Source organism: Drosophila suzukii, chromosome 3 (assembly GCF_043229965.1).
Source record: "Drosophila suzukii chromosome 3, CBGP_Dsuzu_IsoJpt1.0, whole genome shotgun sequence".
Classification (NCBI taxonomy): domain Eukaryota; kingdom Metazoa; phylum Arthropoda; class Insecta; order Diptera; family Drosophilidae; genus Drosophila; species Drosophila suzukii.
Genome location: NC_092082.1, coordinates 7,534,547 through 7,549,392, shown reverse-complemented (window position 1 = coordinate 7,549,392; position 14,846 = coordinate 7,534,547). Strand labels below are relative to the sequence as shown.

The following is a 14,846-nucleotide window of genomic DNA, read 5'->3' as shown; positions in this document are numbered from 1 at the left end:
GTTTATTGAGAGCTGGGCCCATGTAACAGGCCGATTTAACTGTCTCACCACTCTGGCAGCACAAAGGAGCAGTGCTGCCTTCGTTGAAACATCTTAAGTGCAGCCTCGAGTTGCTGTTATTCTTCGTTGCCTTCCATTTCCATCACACAGGAAATTGTTATACTTAATGGGTTTTTCCCAGTCTATGGCCGTCGGAGGTAAGTGGGCAACCTTTAAATGTTAAATGGAGCCCGCTTAATAATTGATTAGTTTGAGGCTCACAAGTAGTTAAGTCCCTAACCACCCGATTCTCGGGCACAGAGTGCGCATTGTAGCAATTACAGCTCTCCTAACAAATTTGCAAATGCAAATTGATTTTGCTGATGGATTTTGGGTCATATCAACATGGTATCTCACTTAGTAGTTATACTGAAATCTAGTATTAGGGTAGCTTAAGCTTTTTAACTCCCAGATTCGTAAAAAAAGTTATAATTATTTTATTACAGAGTTTGAAAATTAAATTATATTTTATACTTACTGGCAATATGTTCGTTGTGAAAGGCCAACATGATCGATATTTTTTCTGGTACTGTTTCTTAGATTTCCGATGCCGAAATTATGTTTAGGATTGTTCCTGATATTTCTAGCGCCTGCAATATCACACTTCGATTTTTTCTGAATTTAGTCGTTGCTAAGACCTGAAAAAATAAAGGAGATTTAAGTTTATTATGGTCTGTTTGTAATATCAGTTTTAAAATATATTATTATGTATTATATTTTTTTAATTTAGGTAATAAAAATACTTTTCTAAAAATTCGCTTAGATCTAGCAATTTATTCGCCGCCAATCTCAGGGTATGTTCAATTCGGTTGACTTTAAATCTTGTTATTCTTTTAAGATCCCGCCAAAAACCATCGTATATGTACAAATATGAAGCTCGCCATTACCAGGGTGGGAGTAGTCACCCTTTGATTTTTAGTTAGACTCTCAGTAAGTTTGACTGCGCAACTGTGTGGCATTTCCGCTTCCGCAACGGAAGCTAATGGAAATGGAAGGGAGCAATTGCGAGGGTCCAAATGACTTGGAAATTCCAAGCTGGAATTGAAAAACAATGCACAAGCCATTTTTAAATAAATAAAGGGCCATAAAGAATTCCTTCTTACATGTGGCTAACAAAGTTTGTGTCTGGAATTTAAATATTGCCATGTGTTCTGCTTTAATTCGCAACCTAATCTAAATATTATAAAAACCTTTGTAAGCTAACAAAAAAAGCTTAAAGAGCTGTAAACTTGTTTATAATAGTCGAAAAGGTGTGACGAAAATAGGGCCTTTCCATCTGCCGCCCCTTAAATGCGTCTGGTAAATCTTTAATGAGGGACCTGAACGCACTCCAAGTAAATATCGATTTTATTTTCTTGCTAATTTTCTGCTCGTTATTGCTATTCCTGCCCCCGAACAACAGGACAGCACACACGTGGGCCAGTGTTGAGTTGCTCCTTTTTTGTCCTCAACCAAAAAACAATGAGCTTTCCAGCTCGTTCTTTCCTTCTGCTGGCCCGGCTATGTTTGTGTTGTCTGCAACTTTTCTGACCATTCAACCAAAATAGTCCGGGACATTGTAGCAAAAACAAAGGGAGTGGAGGAGGGGGCTCCCAAGGACTATAAGGACTGCTACTGTGGGGATGAGGTTGATGATGACGATGACGATGACGACGTTCACGTCGACAGACTTCCTGACTTGCTGAGTTTCCTGCCTCGGCTGGCTGTTTTTCTAAGCCACCACTGTGAACTTTAAAAAGGTATATTGGACTAAGCAAAGTCAGATCAGCTTATCTAAGCAGGGTATCTTCTGGTTCGATAAGAAACGGTCTATGTATTTTCTCATGCTTGTTTGGCTCTTCGTACAGAACACAAAACTTTGGGTGTAGGATTCAGATTTGCATTTACCAGTCTACAGGCCCGTTTTCCCCTAACCATTTCACTTTACCCATGCAGAAGCCTAAGCAATTGGTTTATCTGTATATAAGCTGGGGCATACATGTGTCTGGATGTTAGGACGCCCCCTGCAGTAGACATTCGATTTAAAAAACCCTAATGATGATAGCTATGATTCTTCTCCGCATAAATTGGCAATTTGATTGCCCTGCTATTGGCTAACTACTGTTGAATTATGTTAAATGAAGTTTGCAATACTTTTAGTATGCCCTTACCGTAGCCCATTAGCATGGCAAACAAATTCCATTGTTTTGGCTTTCTGTTTAGCCCGCATTTATCTTCTCATTTCCCATCCGCCGAATTTCGGCAAACATAATGGAATTTTCGTGTAAACAATTTGCATGCTTTCAGCTTCACCTTATTTTACATGGTTTGGTAAATGGAAAGAATCTCTGCAGTGAAAAATTGACTTAATCAATTAACACATCAAGTTTTTGTAGAAGTTTAGGTTATAATTGAGAGATCTGGGATAGAGCAATTTTAATCATTTGTTTGCGAATAACCCGCCCTAATGTGTTGGTCACCTTTTTGCTTAGCTTTCTTTCCATTAATTTCCGTAAACCCTCATTTTGCCTTTTTGTCCTTGTGTGAAACTGTTTGTCAGGCTTATGAGCTTAAGCGAGGACACTCTCACATAGGAGGCGAAGAGATATTGCCGAGTAGATGAGCATATAAACACAAACACTGGGAGAAAAATAAATGCATTTAAAAAAATACTAAAGCTCTGAAGTATATTTTATAAATTCTTTAAAAAATGTGAGCTTCACTTGAAGTCCAGGTGTTAATTTACTTAAGCCAAACTGAACTTAATTAGTTTGACTGGCTAAGAAAAAAGCTGCCCAGAATTTCGGCCAAAAAATTTAAAAGCCCGGAAGGCCGTTTCTTTGGCCATACAAAAAAATTTAACTACATACCTCCTTACAAAACAGAAGAGCTGAGCTCACTCACAAACTTAAGAATTACTTTAATACTGATGATTTAAATATTTTTTTCAACTTTTTTGATCTATTTATAAAGCTTAAAAAGAGGTAATATTTCCATTTCTGTTTAGCAGAAGGTAGCAGCTTACTCGCGTTTCCAATTAGATCTCAACAACTGTAACCTGTGTATCTGCGGGTGTACATGCATGGGCATAATAAGTCAAATTAAATAAATTTAATTACATAACCAGCCCAATGCCAGCCAGAAGAGGTCCCATCAAGCCGGATACTCAACTTTTGCCAGTGAGTGTGTGGGTGTGTGTGTGGCTGTGCGGTTGTGTGAGTGTGGCACAGGACACCCGCACATCCTTCCAACCGCCCATCCTGCCAACCACTTACCCACACAACACGTAGATAGACCGAGTTGTTGTGCCGGAATGTTTGTGTGAATGCGCCTACTTAGCCTTTAGTTTCAAGTGCATGGCCTCTCCGGAACCCCCTCTTTATAAGGGGGGTTTTATATCCCCCTACCCACAGGGTGCAGGTGCTCAAGCGAAGCCACACTTATGCATTGGATGCTGTGTTAGTGTGTGAGAGTGGGGCTCCTGTGTGCAAGTTCGTTTAGTCCTGGTCGCCGTTCATGTGAGTGGTGCTCTGAATCAGGAGCACCCCCATCCCCATTACCCACCCCTCATTTTTATCCTGCCACCAGGACCTCGTCCGCAATCGTCCACGAAACTCAACTGACTTTCTCCGTGGGCCCCCACCTTTCTACCGATTTTCCCTTTCTCTGTTTGACTTAACAAGTCGTCGTCGTTGGGGCGGCGAGTAATTATGAAAATTTTCAAAATGAGCTCTCGTCCTGAGCTCTCCAAGCCCACGGTTCAGTTTTTGAAAGTTGAGTACGAGTAATTAAAAATTTCGTAGTGTCGCTGCCACTCAGTTCCCCGGTCTAGATTTGACTCCTGCCCCAAACAGAATTGTCTGGCATATGCTTATTTAGCTGTTGTTCCCGGAAATATATGTAGGTATATGAATTTAAATTAAATTCATTTCGCTTTCCTATTTACCATACCTGCAAATATATACATATATAAACACTACACTATTAAGCCGTGTCGGTGAATGTGTTTTGTGTTGGTGGGCTTCCTTTTAATTAGAAAAGCGAAAAGGCATTTAGTTCTAAAGCGTTTCCATATAAAGGCTTAACATTACTGCAATTAGTTTTGTTGGCATGCCCAAGATGGCAGGTGCCACATAAAAGTACTTTTTAAAAGCATTTTAATTGAGTTCATGTAGGATGAAAATTAAGTCTTAATTAAGTAAATATTTGAAAAACAAGGTTAGGCTAACAGAAGGAAAGAGTGCAGTAATTTGCTTTATTTTCTCCATTTACCTTAAATATTGTTAAGTGAAGGGCAAAGTTATAAACAGTTTAAAAAGACATTTTGTTCACAATCCAATACGTTTTGAGTTTGATACTAAATGCCTCTATTCAAGCGGAAGTGTACCTTAATACTCTCTTTGTTTGCGCATTATTCTTGCCACCTAATTTCATCTCAAGAATATGATGATGCACATTAACAACTTGGCTAGCCACAAAGCAAACAAAATGGCATCTAATCTCACCATTTATGTGAGTATAAAGTGTGAGATAATGGTGCTTTTGTGGGTAGTAAGACTTTAGTTTTGAGCTTCTGAAGATGTGGCAGCGAAAGAAAATGCTTTAAAACGAGTACAATGCTATAAAGTATGGCATAAACATACACTTCGCATAAAAGAAGTACAAAAACTGTGCTAATAATAAGTTTTTTGATTCAAAAATTGATTTATTGTTCTTTTCATGCGTTTAGTGGTTATCTTTATAAGCCAATTTTAATAATAATAATATTTTTATGGCATATATATATACAAATTCATGAGAATTCACTTAATACCTCAATAACTTCGCACCCAATTCAAGCCAATGGAATTAACTGGGCTCACGAAGCGAAGTCACTCAGGTCTGTTCAAGACATACCCGAAAATTAATAATTAATCATGCTGTAATTTGCTTTCTTGGCAGGCCAGACATTATGGCCAGATGACCTTTTGGTCATTTACGCTTCTGGCTAAAAGCAGACGAATCCCAGACAGTCAACGCCAAAGGGATGATGATGGTGCACATGAATATTTAAGGGACACCTACATACAAACACGATTCGGGCTAGATGGAGATGTAACTAACTTGCGGTTTTCCATTTGGCCAGAACTGAGGCAAAATTCTGGACCCAAAATGTAGGAATAGGTATACTAGATAGCAAGAAGAGAGCAAAGAGGAATCGGGTCCAATAAATTTGACATATTGTAACAACGTAACAAAGGATGGTTCTACTGTCGTGTATGTCACTTGCAGAGTCTGAACTTCTCTGTACTCAATTCTCTTTCCATATCAATAGTTGAATTCTGGGTTCAAAAGGAGAATGTCAACGATTGTCATTCCTGGCATTCCTTTTTTTCTACATTTATTGGAACCCTAACCGCAAGAATCTTTGACCACTGTCTAAATGGACTGACTATAACTCATATGCAAAACCACAAAGAATTGCAAATGTAATTAACAATGTAATTTTGGCCTTAACATGTACCTTTACCACCTCGTTTTCCTCATTCTGAACGTGTACGTGGCTTCGAAAGACAATTGAAATGAGAAAAGGTAGTTGGCTGGGGCAAAGGGCAGGGGTCTGGGCAAAGTCTGGGGCTGAATGTTAACAATAACAATGCCACAGCAACAATTGTAATGATGAAATAAAAGTCAAGTGAATACAATGGCTTCGAAAAACAACAACAGCAAAGGCAAAAGCGGCAAACCAAACATGAAACTCACTCACTCAGAGTGCGACCATATATATAGGGGGTAGAAAAGGGGAAACGGAAATACGACTACACCTATTATCAGAATGGCAACCTCTCACCCCTTAACACCGGACTTGTATTTGGCGTGAGTTGGTTTGGCTGGTTGTTGTTCGTTACATGAAAGGGCAACTTTGTAACAACAAAACCCAGTACACAGTTTTATAATAAAAACCAGAAGCAATCCAGCCAGTAACCAGTAACCAGCAACTGGCAACCGTGTTGATAGACGGCTGAGCTACCCCTCAGCTTGTTGGCCTTGTAATATCAAAAATCACCGCCCGACTGTTAATCATCGCCCCGAAATTGTAATGGCATGTGCAGTCAGTCCATCCTGCCCCATTCACTTATACTCTCCATAAACATGTAAACAGCTTGTAACAGATTTCAGGGCGAACAGAGATTTTTGTTTTTGCCGGCTTTTTGCAAACTCTTTTCGGTGTAACTCATACTGTGTCTCTGGTCTGGCCTTCGAGCTTGCATGCGAGTTTAAAGTTGTTGGGGTCCCTGGTTTAGGTTTACCTATGGCCCACCTAAAAACCCCATTCCATCTCCCGTAGCTCCCAAAAAAACACCCCGTTCGTGTTGCCGAGCTGGGAACTGGGAACTGGGAGGTGGAAAGTGGAAAATGGGAACTCTAAACTGTGAGGAACTGGGAGCCGAGAGTTGAGAGACTAACAGCAAGCCAAGCGCCCCAGGTGCAAAGTGTAAATGAAGACTGATTGCAGTGCACATGAAGAGGGGGGCCCAGGATAAAGGAGAGGTTACGAGTACCAGAGTGGCATAAAAAACGCTGCTCTTTGCCCGACGCTCTTGTTTGCCGAAAAACGGGGGGTAATTGCGGTTAAGTGCTGGTTTATTGGCTTGGCAAAAGGACTTAAAAGATATTTGAATTTGGCAACGCGACAAAAATACACCCTGAGCGATTCTAGCCGGAGCTCATGTATACAATTACAGGTCTAAGGTAAAGGGTAAGCCTTTTAATGTGCTGAAAACCTGGTAATATCGGTAATATGATACCAGTATAAATTTCTTTTACAATCCATTATGCCACCATTTTTTTTTTCCATCCAAACTTAATTTCTAAAAGCACTTGGCATTCACTGGATTGCAGCTACACATCAGCGGGTCACATTAAAAAATTAATTTTTTAATTGAAATACAAACCTCCTGGCAATCCGCAGAGTTCCCCAATGGGGTGGATCCAAGGGGGGTGGCTCCACATACATATATGTACATATGTGTATGTTGGTGGGGGGGGGGGGGGGGGGACAGCTGCTGTCGCTCACTTAAGTTAATACGCAAACCAAATGTCACTCAACATTATCAACAGCAAACGTAATCAGTTAAAACTTTTTCCTGCCTCTCCGCCACTGTTGTTATGGGCCTAAACCATCCCACAGACCGACAGACTGAATGACAGACAGTGGTTGTTATTGTTGTTGCCGCTGTGCAAAAAGTTGGCAACATGTTTGTTCTTTATTTCAATTTTGTATGTCCTCTACTTGACTCCGCTCCGACAAGCCAGCCAACGTTGTGAGTGCTCAAAACAAAGGGATGTGGGATAGCATTTTACCACGAATCCTAGATGTTCTGTCCTTGAACATGTGTAGTATCCAATCCAATCAGTTGCCAATCAACCTTTCGTTAACTAAAAACATGAGTTTTGTACCCTTAACATATTGTTTGGAACCGAAAGACAGAAAGACGTATAACACCTATCAAGGAACCCATGATGTACTATCCCTACCGTTCGGATTTCAATCGACTTTTCCCTTACCAAAGATGAGTTTCCACACATAACATATTGTTTTGACCCGAACTGAAGGTCCCCCTACAAGACAGAGATAAATAATACCCAATAAGGAACCAATATATGTACTATCCCTACCTTTAAATTTTTTTTATATTTTAACCCCACCAAAGAGTTTTAGATCATTGAAAAATTTATAATACCCATCACAGAACCAAAACTCTCCATCGCTTTCCCATCGACTGTGCCCTATTCCCTGGAAAAATATTTTTTTTTTATTTGGTTTCACTTTTTGGTGAATGAAAAGCGAACACAGAACTGTAGGCTGAATGTCTAAATTTTGCTTTGGAGGGCCGCAACCTGATATAGTCCTTCTGCCGTCGGAACGAGCTTGTCGTAAGTGCTCGCGGGTTTTTGCATATTTTTGGGCAACTCGCGTCACTTTGCAAAACTGCTAACAAAAAGGGGGCAAAAAGGGCAAAGAGGGGTTTTCAGAAGCGAAGTGGCGTGTGTGGGCCACTTGACAGCCGTTTAAATGCATTAAAAAATTACCTACTCTAACATGAGCAATGGAAAAGGAAAAAAGCAGCGGCAAACATGTCAGCCGCCCAATTTCACATGTGACAGAAAAGCGGAAGCGGGAGAAAGCGGGAGAAAGCGTGAAGGCCCACGTGGTTGTCACGCTCAATGGCAAAGTAGGGAAAAATCAAATCCACTGCAACTGGCGTTCGATCCAAAGAGGTCAGCAGCGAAAATGGGATTCGTTCTGGGGAGTGGTGCACTTTTTCCAATTTCTATTGAACAAGCTTCAAATTTAAAGAACAGGACTTCCTGAGTTTGAAGACCTTTCCATTCACATTCGAACTTTCATAACTTGAACTTCCTTAACGCGAAACAAAACTTTCGGGCAATAGCGACCTCATTCAATACAATTCTGTCTTAGTAAGTAAAATTTCATTACCCAAATTTCTTTATAAATTGAAACAAAAGTGTACTACACGGTATAGGTATATTTTTTATTTTTTACGAATATCAAAAATATTATTAATTGGTTTTGAATTGTACAAAAGTTCTTGTTCTAAGAAAAGTGTCGTCTACATCCCTATATACTAACATCCCTATATATACTATAGATGACATTCGAAAACTGTGGTTTCAAAAAAAAGTTCATAATTAATAAAGCTCAATAAATACATAACTTTGGTTTTAATAATTAAATTAAAAGCTTATTATTTCTGTAGAACCACAAATCCTTTTCACGACAGGTTCATCCTTTTTGTTAGGATATCAAAAGAAAACCGCAACGGGAAAAACTCAACGGGATGCCGAGAACTGAAAATTACGAACCTCGGTGACTGACAGCGTCCGACATTTTTTTGTTGGCCTTCCTGTCCTCTACTGGGTGCAAAAACGCATTACGCATTCACTTTGCTCAACACTTGTGTTCATTTTATGCAGCCTATCCCAGCCCCGCGTTTCGATCCCATTACCACTGCTCGCTTACCACACTCTGTTTTTGGTCTGTGTACGTTTGTTCAAATATTCATTGCGAATTCCAATTAAATTTTCGCTTAAATTGGCAATACCAACAGCGAAATCTGTAGTTGATAGCCGCTCTAAAGTTTGTTTTCTTTAAAGCTGTTTTTCATTTTACCTGGTACTCTCAGAGAGTATTGGTGTACCAAATAAAAATACTTCTGTATTTTTAACACTGTTTTACGAAGATTGGAAGGGTAATTTATAACTAGGGAAATGTTTTTTAAAGCTAAATAAATGATTTCATTTATACGACCTTTCTTGATCAGCACCAACTATACTAGTTCAAACTGTGAAAAAATATTTAGATAAAGATTGAAAGAAATAAATAATAAAATAATGTTTAAGTAGAGGTGCTACAAAGGAAGTTGAAATACTTTAAGCCATTTAAGTGATTATGAAGCAAGTAAATTTTTAATTTCTTAAAGTAGTTTTCTCCGTCTTATTTGACACTATTATTTCTATAGGATAATTTCTTTATTGTCTCCCAATATAAGGAATAAAAGTATATTTTTTGTTACCAGTTTGGCTTTAGGAGCTTGGTATGCTAAATAAAATGGTCCCATGCTGGGACCTTCTCCGCCTTATGGCTTTAAGATTTATGTCTTTGAATTGCATCCTACATTGGCTGATTTGGGCCAACTTGGTGTGGACTAACTTGGCATGAGTTCTACAACTTCAATAAATGGGCACACGCTGCGTATGAGCCATATTTCAAACATGTATATCCGAAAAGTGGCTATTTATCTTAGTGTTATAGGTTATTTAAATAAACTTTTCAATAAATTTTGCAAAGTTGTACCAATTAGAAAAAAACTTCTCAAAAATCAACACTAAATAAAATATTTGCAATGGCTAATCTAGTGATTTTCAGTTCCCTTTTAAGGCCGCCTCAAAAGGTCAAATGACAACGGAAGGTCAACGCTTGCTCCTTACTTATAGAAATCAAATAAACCTCACCATATAAAGACAAAAAGCACGGAAAGATTTTTCTTGGTCTGTTGAGTTGATTTTTAGTTGTGGCACTGGCTGACAGAAAAAATGAACAATAGAAAGGCAGTCGGAAATAAAGAATATCCACAAGTTGGATTTATCGGTCCCAAGCTTGACCTGGAAATTTGAGGACCTTATGTCTGAAAGCATAAAAGAAAAAAGATCAATAGCCCATTTCTCAATTTTTTTTCCAATAAAATGGTATAACTATGTACCAAGCAAAAACCTAAGATTACATTGTATTAGTCTGCTTAACTAGCTTGCACTTTTCATTCCAAACTGGTGTTGCAAATGTTTGCAATTATTTACTTACTTACTTCCAGAAAGGTGAAATTATGGCTTGTGTAAATCCTATTGATAAATCCCTGGCCTGCACGTAATATGGAAATTAAAACACAACTCCAACAAAGTGCAGTCCGCAAATGGGCAAAACTTCACATTCACCCACGCATTAACTGAGGGTGCAAATGCTACCTTACATGCACGAAGGACATGCAACATTGTTTTCATTTTTACAGCCTTCTGGAGTAACTTACTTAGCAAAATGAACACGCCTTTGGTATGTCTATGGAGCGGGAAATTCGTAGACCCTTTTTTCGATTTTAAAATCTGAAAATGCTGAGCAGAAAATCGCACATATCTAATGTATTTGCAATTATTTTTGAACATCTCTAAGATACATAGGGATAACAACATTTTCTTGAAACAGAGCTTAGGTTTCTTTATAAAGTACGTGTTCTCTGAAGCCAATTCGAATGACGTCCTGTGCAATCCTTTTCTGCAATCCAGACACAACAGCAGACATTTGTGGTCAGACGTTTAGTTAGGCTCCCTTAATAGAAAGTCTGGGCAGCTTCATTTCTGACCCAAGAGCCTAGGAATATTTCTACAATCTCATGGTATGGGGAATGGAAAATTGTTACCTAAATATCGCAGACTCTTCCAGAACCTAGCATCCGTTTGCAAATGTTTCAAGTTTAAAATGAGCGTGTAATTATAAATGTAAAGAGGGTAATGAGGAAAGCGGGAAAAGATGGGGAAAGTGAGGAAAATGGGGAAAACTGGAGTCGAGTCGGCTGCAGAGCAAAAGTCACTGCTGCGTCGCGTCCCCAGGAAATGTCCCACGCAAAAGGAGGAAAATGGCGAATAAAATTGAAATAAAGTGGTGCAAATGCAAAAACGTGCACATACCCAGTCACCTCACCGCAAAAGTGCACCATGCCACACACCGGTCCTAGGAAGTTTCTGGCCCCCAACAATGAGTAGCATAAAAAGTTATGTATAAAAATCTTTCGCTATTTTTTGCTTGCACTTCCGTTACAAGGCGAACAGAATTTGCATGTGACATTTGTGGTTGAGTTTTTGTTGATGGATGAGGGTAGACAGATATCTTTGCATCAGCAACGTCTGCTGATAAAGCAATAAACCAGGTTTTATATGCGTGTTTGAATTAGAGATACGGTGACTTGCATTCTTATTTAAATAAAATGATTTGTTAGTACTTGGTAATTTTCTTTTAAGGTGAGAAAGTGTTAGGGGTAGAACTTTATAGAATGGTTTTTAATGTATACTTTTATTAATTATTACAATAGTTATGCTAGATTTATAGATTTCATACTCATCTCTGTATATTGTTTGGTTTTCAAATGTACTAAATTCTAGAATATTTTGACATTAATTAATTTGTCTTTTTTTTAAGGTAAATCAACTAAATTAATAAGCAAGAATGTTAGTAAATTTAAGTAAACAGTCAAAACCTGGTTTATTTACCACAATTATTTTTAAAATCGAAGTCAACACCCCCCGCACCATAATTTATTAAATCAATCGAATAATATAATGTATATTTACATTTCTTCCATCCTTTTGGTAAATAAATATAAATAGTAATATTTTTGTTTTTTTAATATCACATTGAGGAAAAAATCCTTAAAATACACTTACCACTTTGTAACCCCCAATTAAGTTGTATACACTTTAATAGCCAAACATACAATAACACGACGGCAAGTATTTGTTGTTTAATTTGCTGTATAATTCAATTTGCTTTCACGGGTAGCATATGCGATATTTACTCTGCTCATTTATTCAATAATAAATATAAATTTGTATTTCATATTTTTCCTTGTAACTGTGTTTGCGGGTATTTAATGATCTGCTGCACCTCCTGGTCTACTCGGTTTTATTACACATTGCATTAGGCACTACATTAATTCCTGATGTTTTTGTTGTAATCTTTTTTTTTTTGTAATTTCGTTTATGCTGTTTGCAGAATTAATTTATAAAATATTTAAAGAACGACGCGCCGCAAGCTTTTATTTTTGGTTATTTCTGTTTGTGTTGTTTTTTATTCCATGAATTATTGATGGCGTTTGTTTTGTATTTTGTTATTCATTTATTACTTTTGATAATATTTTTTGCAGACGCTGTAAAACATAAATGCACAGTGATGTTTAAAAAGGATAAGAGTGGTGGTGTTGCGCAGCCATATGAATTAAGGGACGCGATAATAAACATGCACAAACACAATAAATTTTACATTATAAACAGCAAGAACAACAAAATGTACAATTAGCAACAGCAAAAGCATAAATTTTCGGTTAAGAGTTTAAAATGGTGAAACAACAGCAAAATCGCGTATACGCCACGTGGACGCGTGATAATTATGGCCTTTGGGCACGAAGTGTAGGCCACAGAAAATATCTTAAAATTTTTTCCTCCCCACTCCCCGGAAAACGGAACGTTGAAAGCGAAATGTTTTCAGCAAGGACATGAACATGAGGTGGCGGGCAAGGTCTGTCAATAGCTAAAGTTGGCTGACGAAGCCAAAAACAAAACACTGGCTGGATGGCGAGAAGACGCAAAGAAGCCAAGCGCAGCCTTTTGGCAGCTGGAAAAACATATATGTATGTACATGTGTCTATGTGGGAGCTGTCTGGGTTGGTAAAAGGCAAACGCGCAGGAAAAGGACTCTGGCTAAAGCGACAAAAGGAAAATCAAGCCAAGAGCTGAGCAAAAAAAGCGCAAGCAAAACAAAGTCGAGCGGATGATGAGACCTGACTGGCCCAGAAGAAAATGGAGAGAAAAGCGGCGAAAGCCCGGATAAAAATGATACAAAAAGGTTATACCTCACCCATTAAAGGGGAAGTGTTCATTTTGGCTGCTCAGTATATACTCCTTCCAAGGTGGAAATTATGATATCTTGTCTTGATGAAGTTATTGCTTTTAGAGTAGCCTAAATTTAGAGGTGTATCATATAATTCTTCATCTTGAAAACCCAATGCAGACAATTATGTGACACTGAACAATTATGGGTCAGTTATTGGCCATCTTTTTCGCCATTGTCACTTTTCGGAAATCCCCTTTTAATGTGATTTATTGATTGGAGGTCGAACTTTAGACGTCCCACTACCTCAGGGCCTGTTCTTGTAATAAAAAAAAGGCAAAGAAAACGTATTTGTCATGCCTTCTATCCTGTTATCTTTCCATCTTTCCTTCCCTGGGTTCCTCTCTGTTTAGCCATATAGCAGATATATATATATATATATCTTCCATGATGACTTTGCTTGTGTACGCCCGACTAGGTTTTTGCTATTTACACACGCCTACATGGCGGGTGGCGAACCTCAACCTTCAGAGGCCATAATATCTTCTACCCGCCAGAATGGCTGCGTCGCCTGTTTTATAATTTTCACAGACGTCGCCCTCGCAATCTCCCACTCTCAAGTGCCCTGGGTTGACACTCGCACATTCAAACACTTCATAAAAAAGCCGCGCTTGTGCCCATTATTTATGTATATTTTCACCTACATTTATTTTATTTATGGAAGGGAAAACGAATGGAGACAGTAAAACTAAAAAGGGAATGCTGTGAGTTAAGATGGGACCAAAGCCTTAGGCAGAAAACATCAAAAGAGGAAGAGGATAAGTTAAACACAAAAACATCCATGGAAATAAAATGCCTAAAATAAGCTTATATACGAGTATTGTCTGCAGAAAACAGGAGCTATTAATCAGAGGCCTATTTTTATTGCAAAATTCAAAAAGCTAGGCAAAAACAAATATAAATGTTTATTTTGGTCTTTTTTTTTAGTAAAGAAACATAAAAGCCTTAGTTAAACATGCATCATCGTATTCTTTGTGCAAATAAATCAGTATAAATAAGTCATATAAATTTAATTATAATAATAAAAAGCTGAAAAACAACGTAAACCAATTTCATTCGAGCCATTTTAAATAGGCCAATAAATCAATCGGTTTTTATTTTTAAAAATTGAATTTATCAATTAAAGATTTTTTATCTTCTTCCGAACTCAGCGCCAAGATATAAATATAAATAAATATTAAGTAGATATGTATTTGTGCCATAATAAGCATATTTAATAGAAGCTGTGCCAGCAGTCATGATGCATTTGCATATGTGTCAGGGCATAAATATATAGAACGCAATCTATATATGCATCTAGTTAAAGTTTTTCCTCTTTTTGGATGTGTCATGGTGGGTGGGGGAGGGGGGGGATGGGGTAACAGGAGGAGGAGGAGGAGGGGTCAGGGGGCACGTTGGGATGAAGCCTGCACTTGTCACGCCTTGTCTTCTTCTCATTCACCATGTCTATGTGTGCGGCGCTATTTGCATGGGGGCGTGCGTGTGTGCGGTTTGGCCTCGTTGAAAATGCAAAACAAAAATACAAAAAATGAGCAAGCGAGATAAATAAAAAGGACAACAGTGGGGTAAAAAGGACGAGTCTAAGAAGGCAATGCCCGTGGCTTTTTGAGTT

At 38.3% G+C, this 14,846-nt stretch overlaps 1 protein-coding gene across 13 annotated transcripts in view; it reads right to left on the bottom strand.

The window, feature by feature from the left end:
* Positions 1-611, bottom strand: part of bru3 (bruno 3) — a 273,316-nt gene extending 272,705 nt beyond the window's left edge. For all 13 annotated transcript variants that reach the window (XM_070996712.1, XM_070996713.1, XM_070996718.1 and 10 more), the window contains exon 1: positions 518-611. In XM_070996712.1, coding sequence (XP_070852813.1) covers positions 518-548 — 31 coding nt within the window. In that variant the 5' untranslated portion in view covers positions 549-611. The remainder of the gene's footprint in view (positions 1-517) is intronic.
* Between the last annotated feature and the right edge of the window lie 14,235 nt (positions 612-14,846).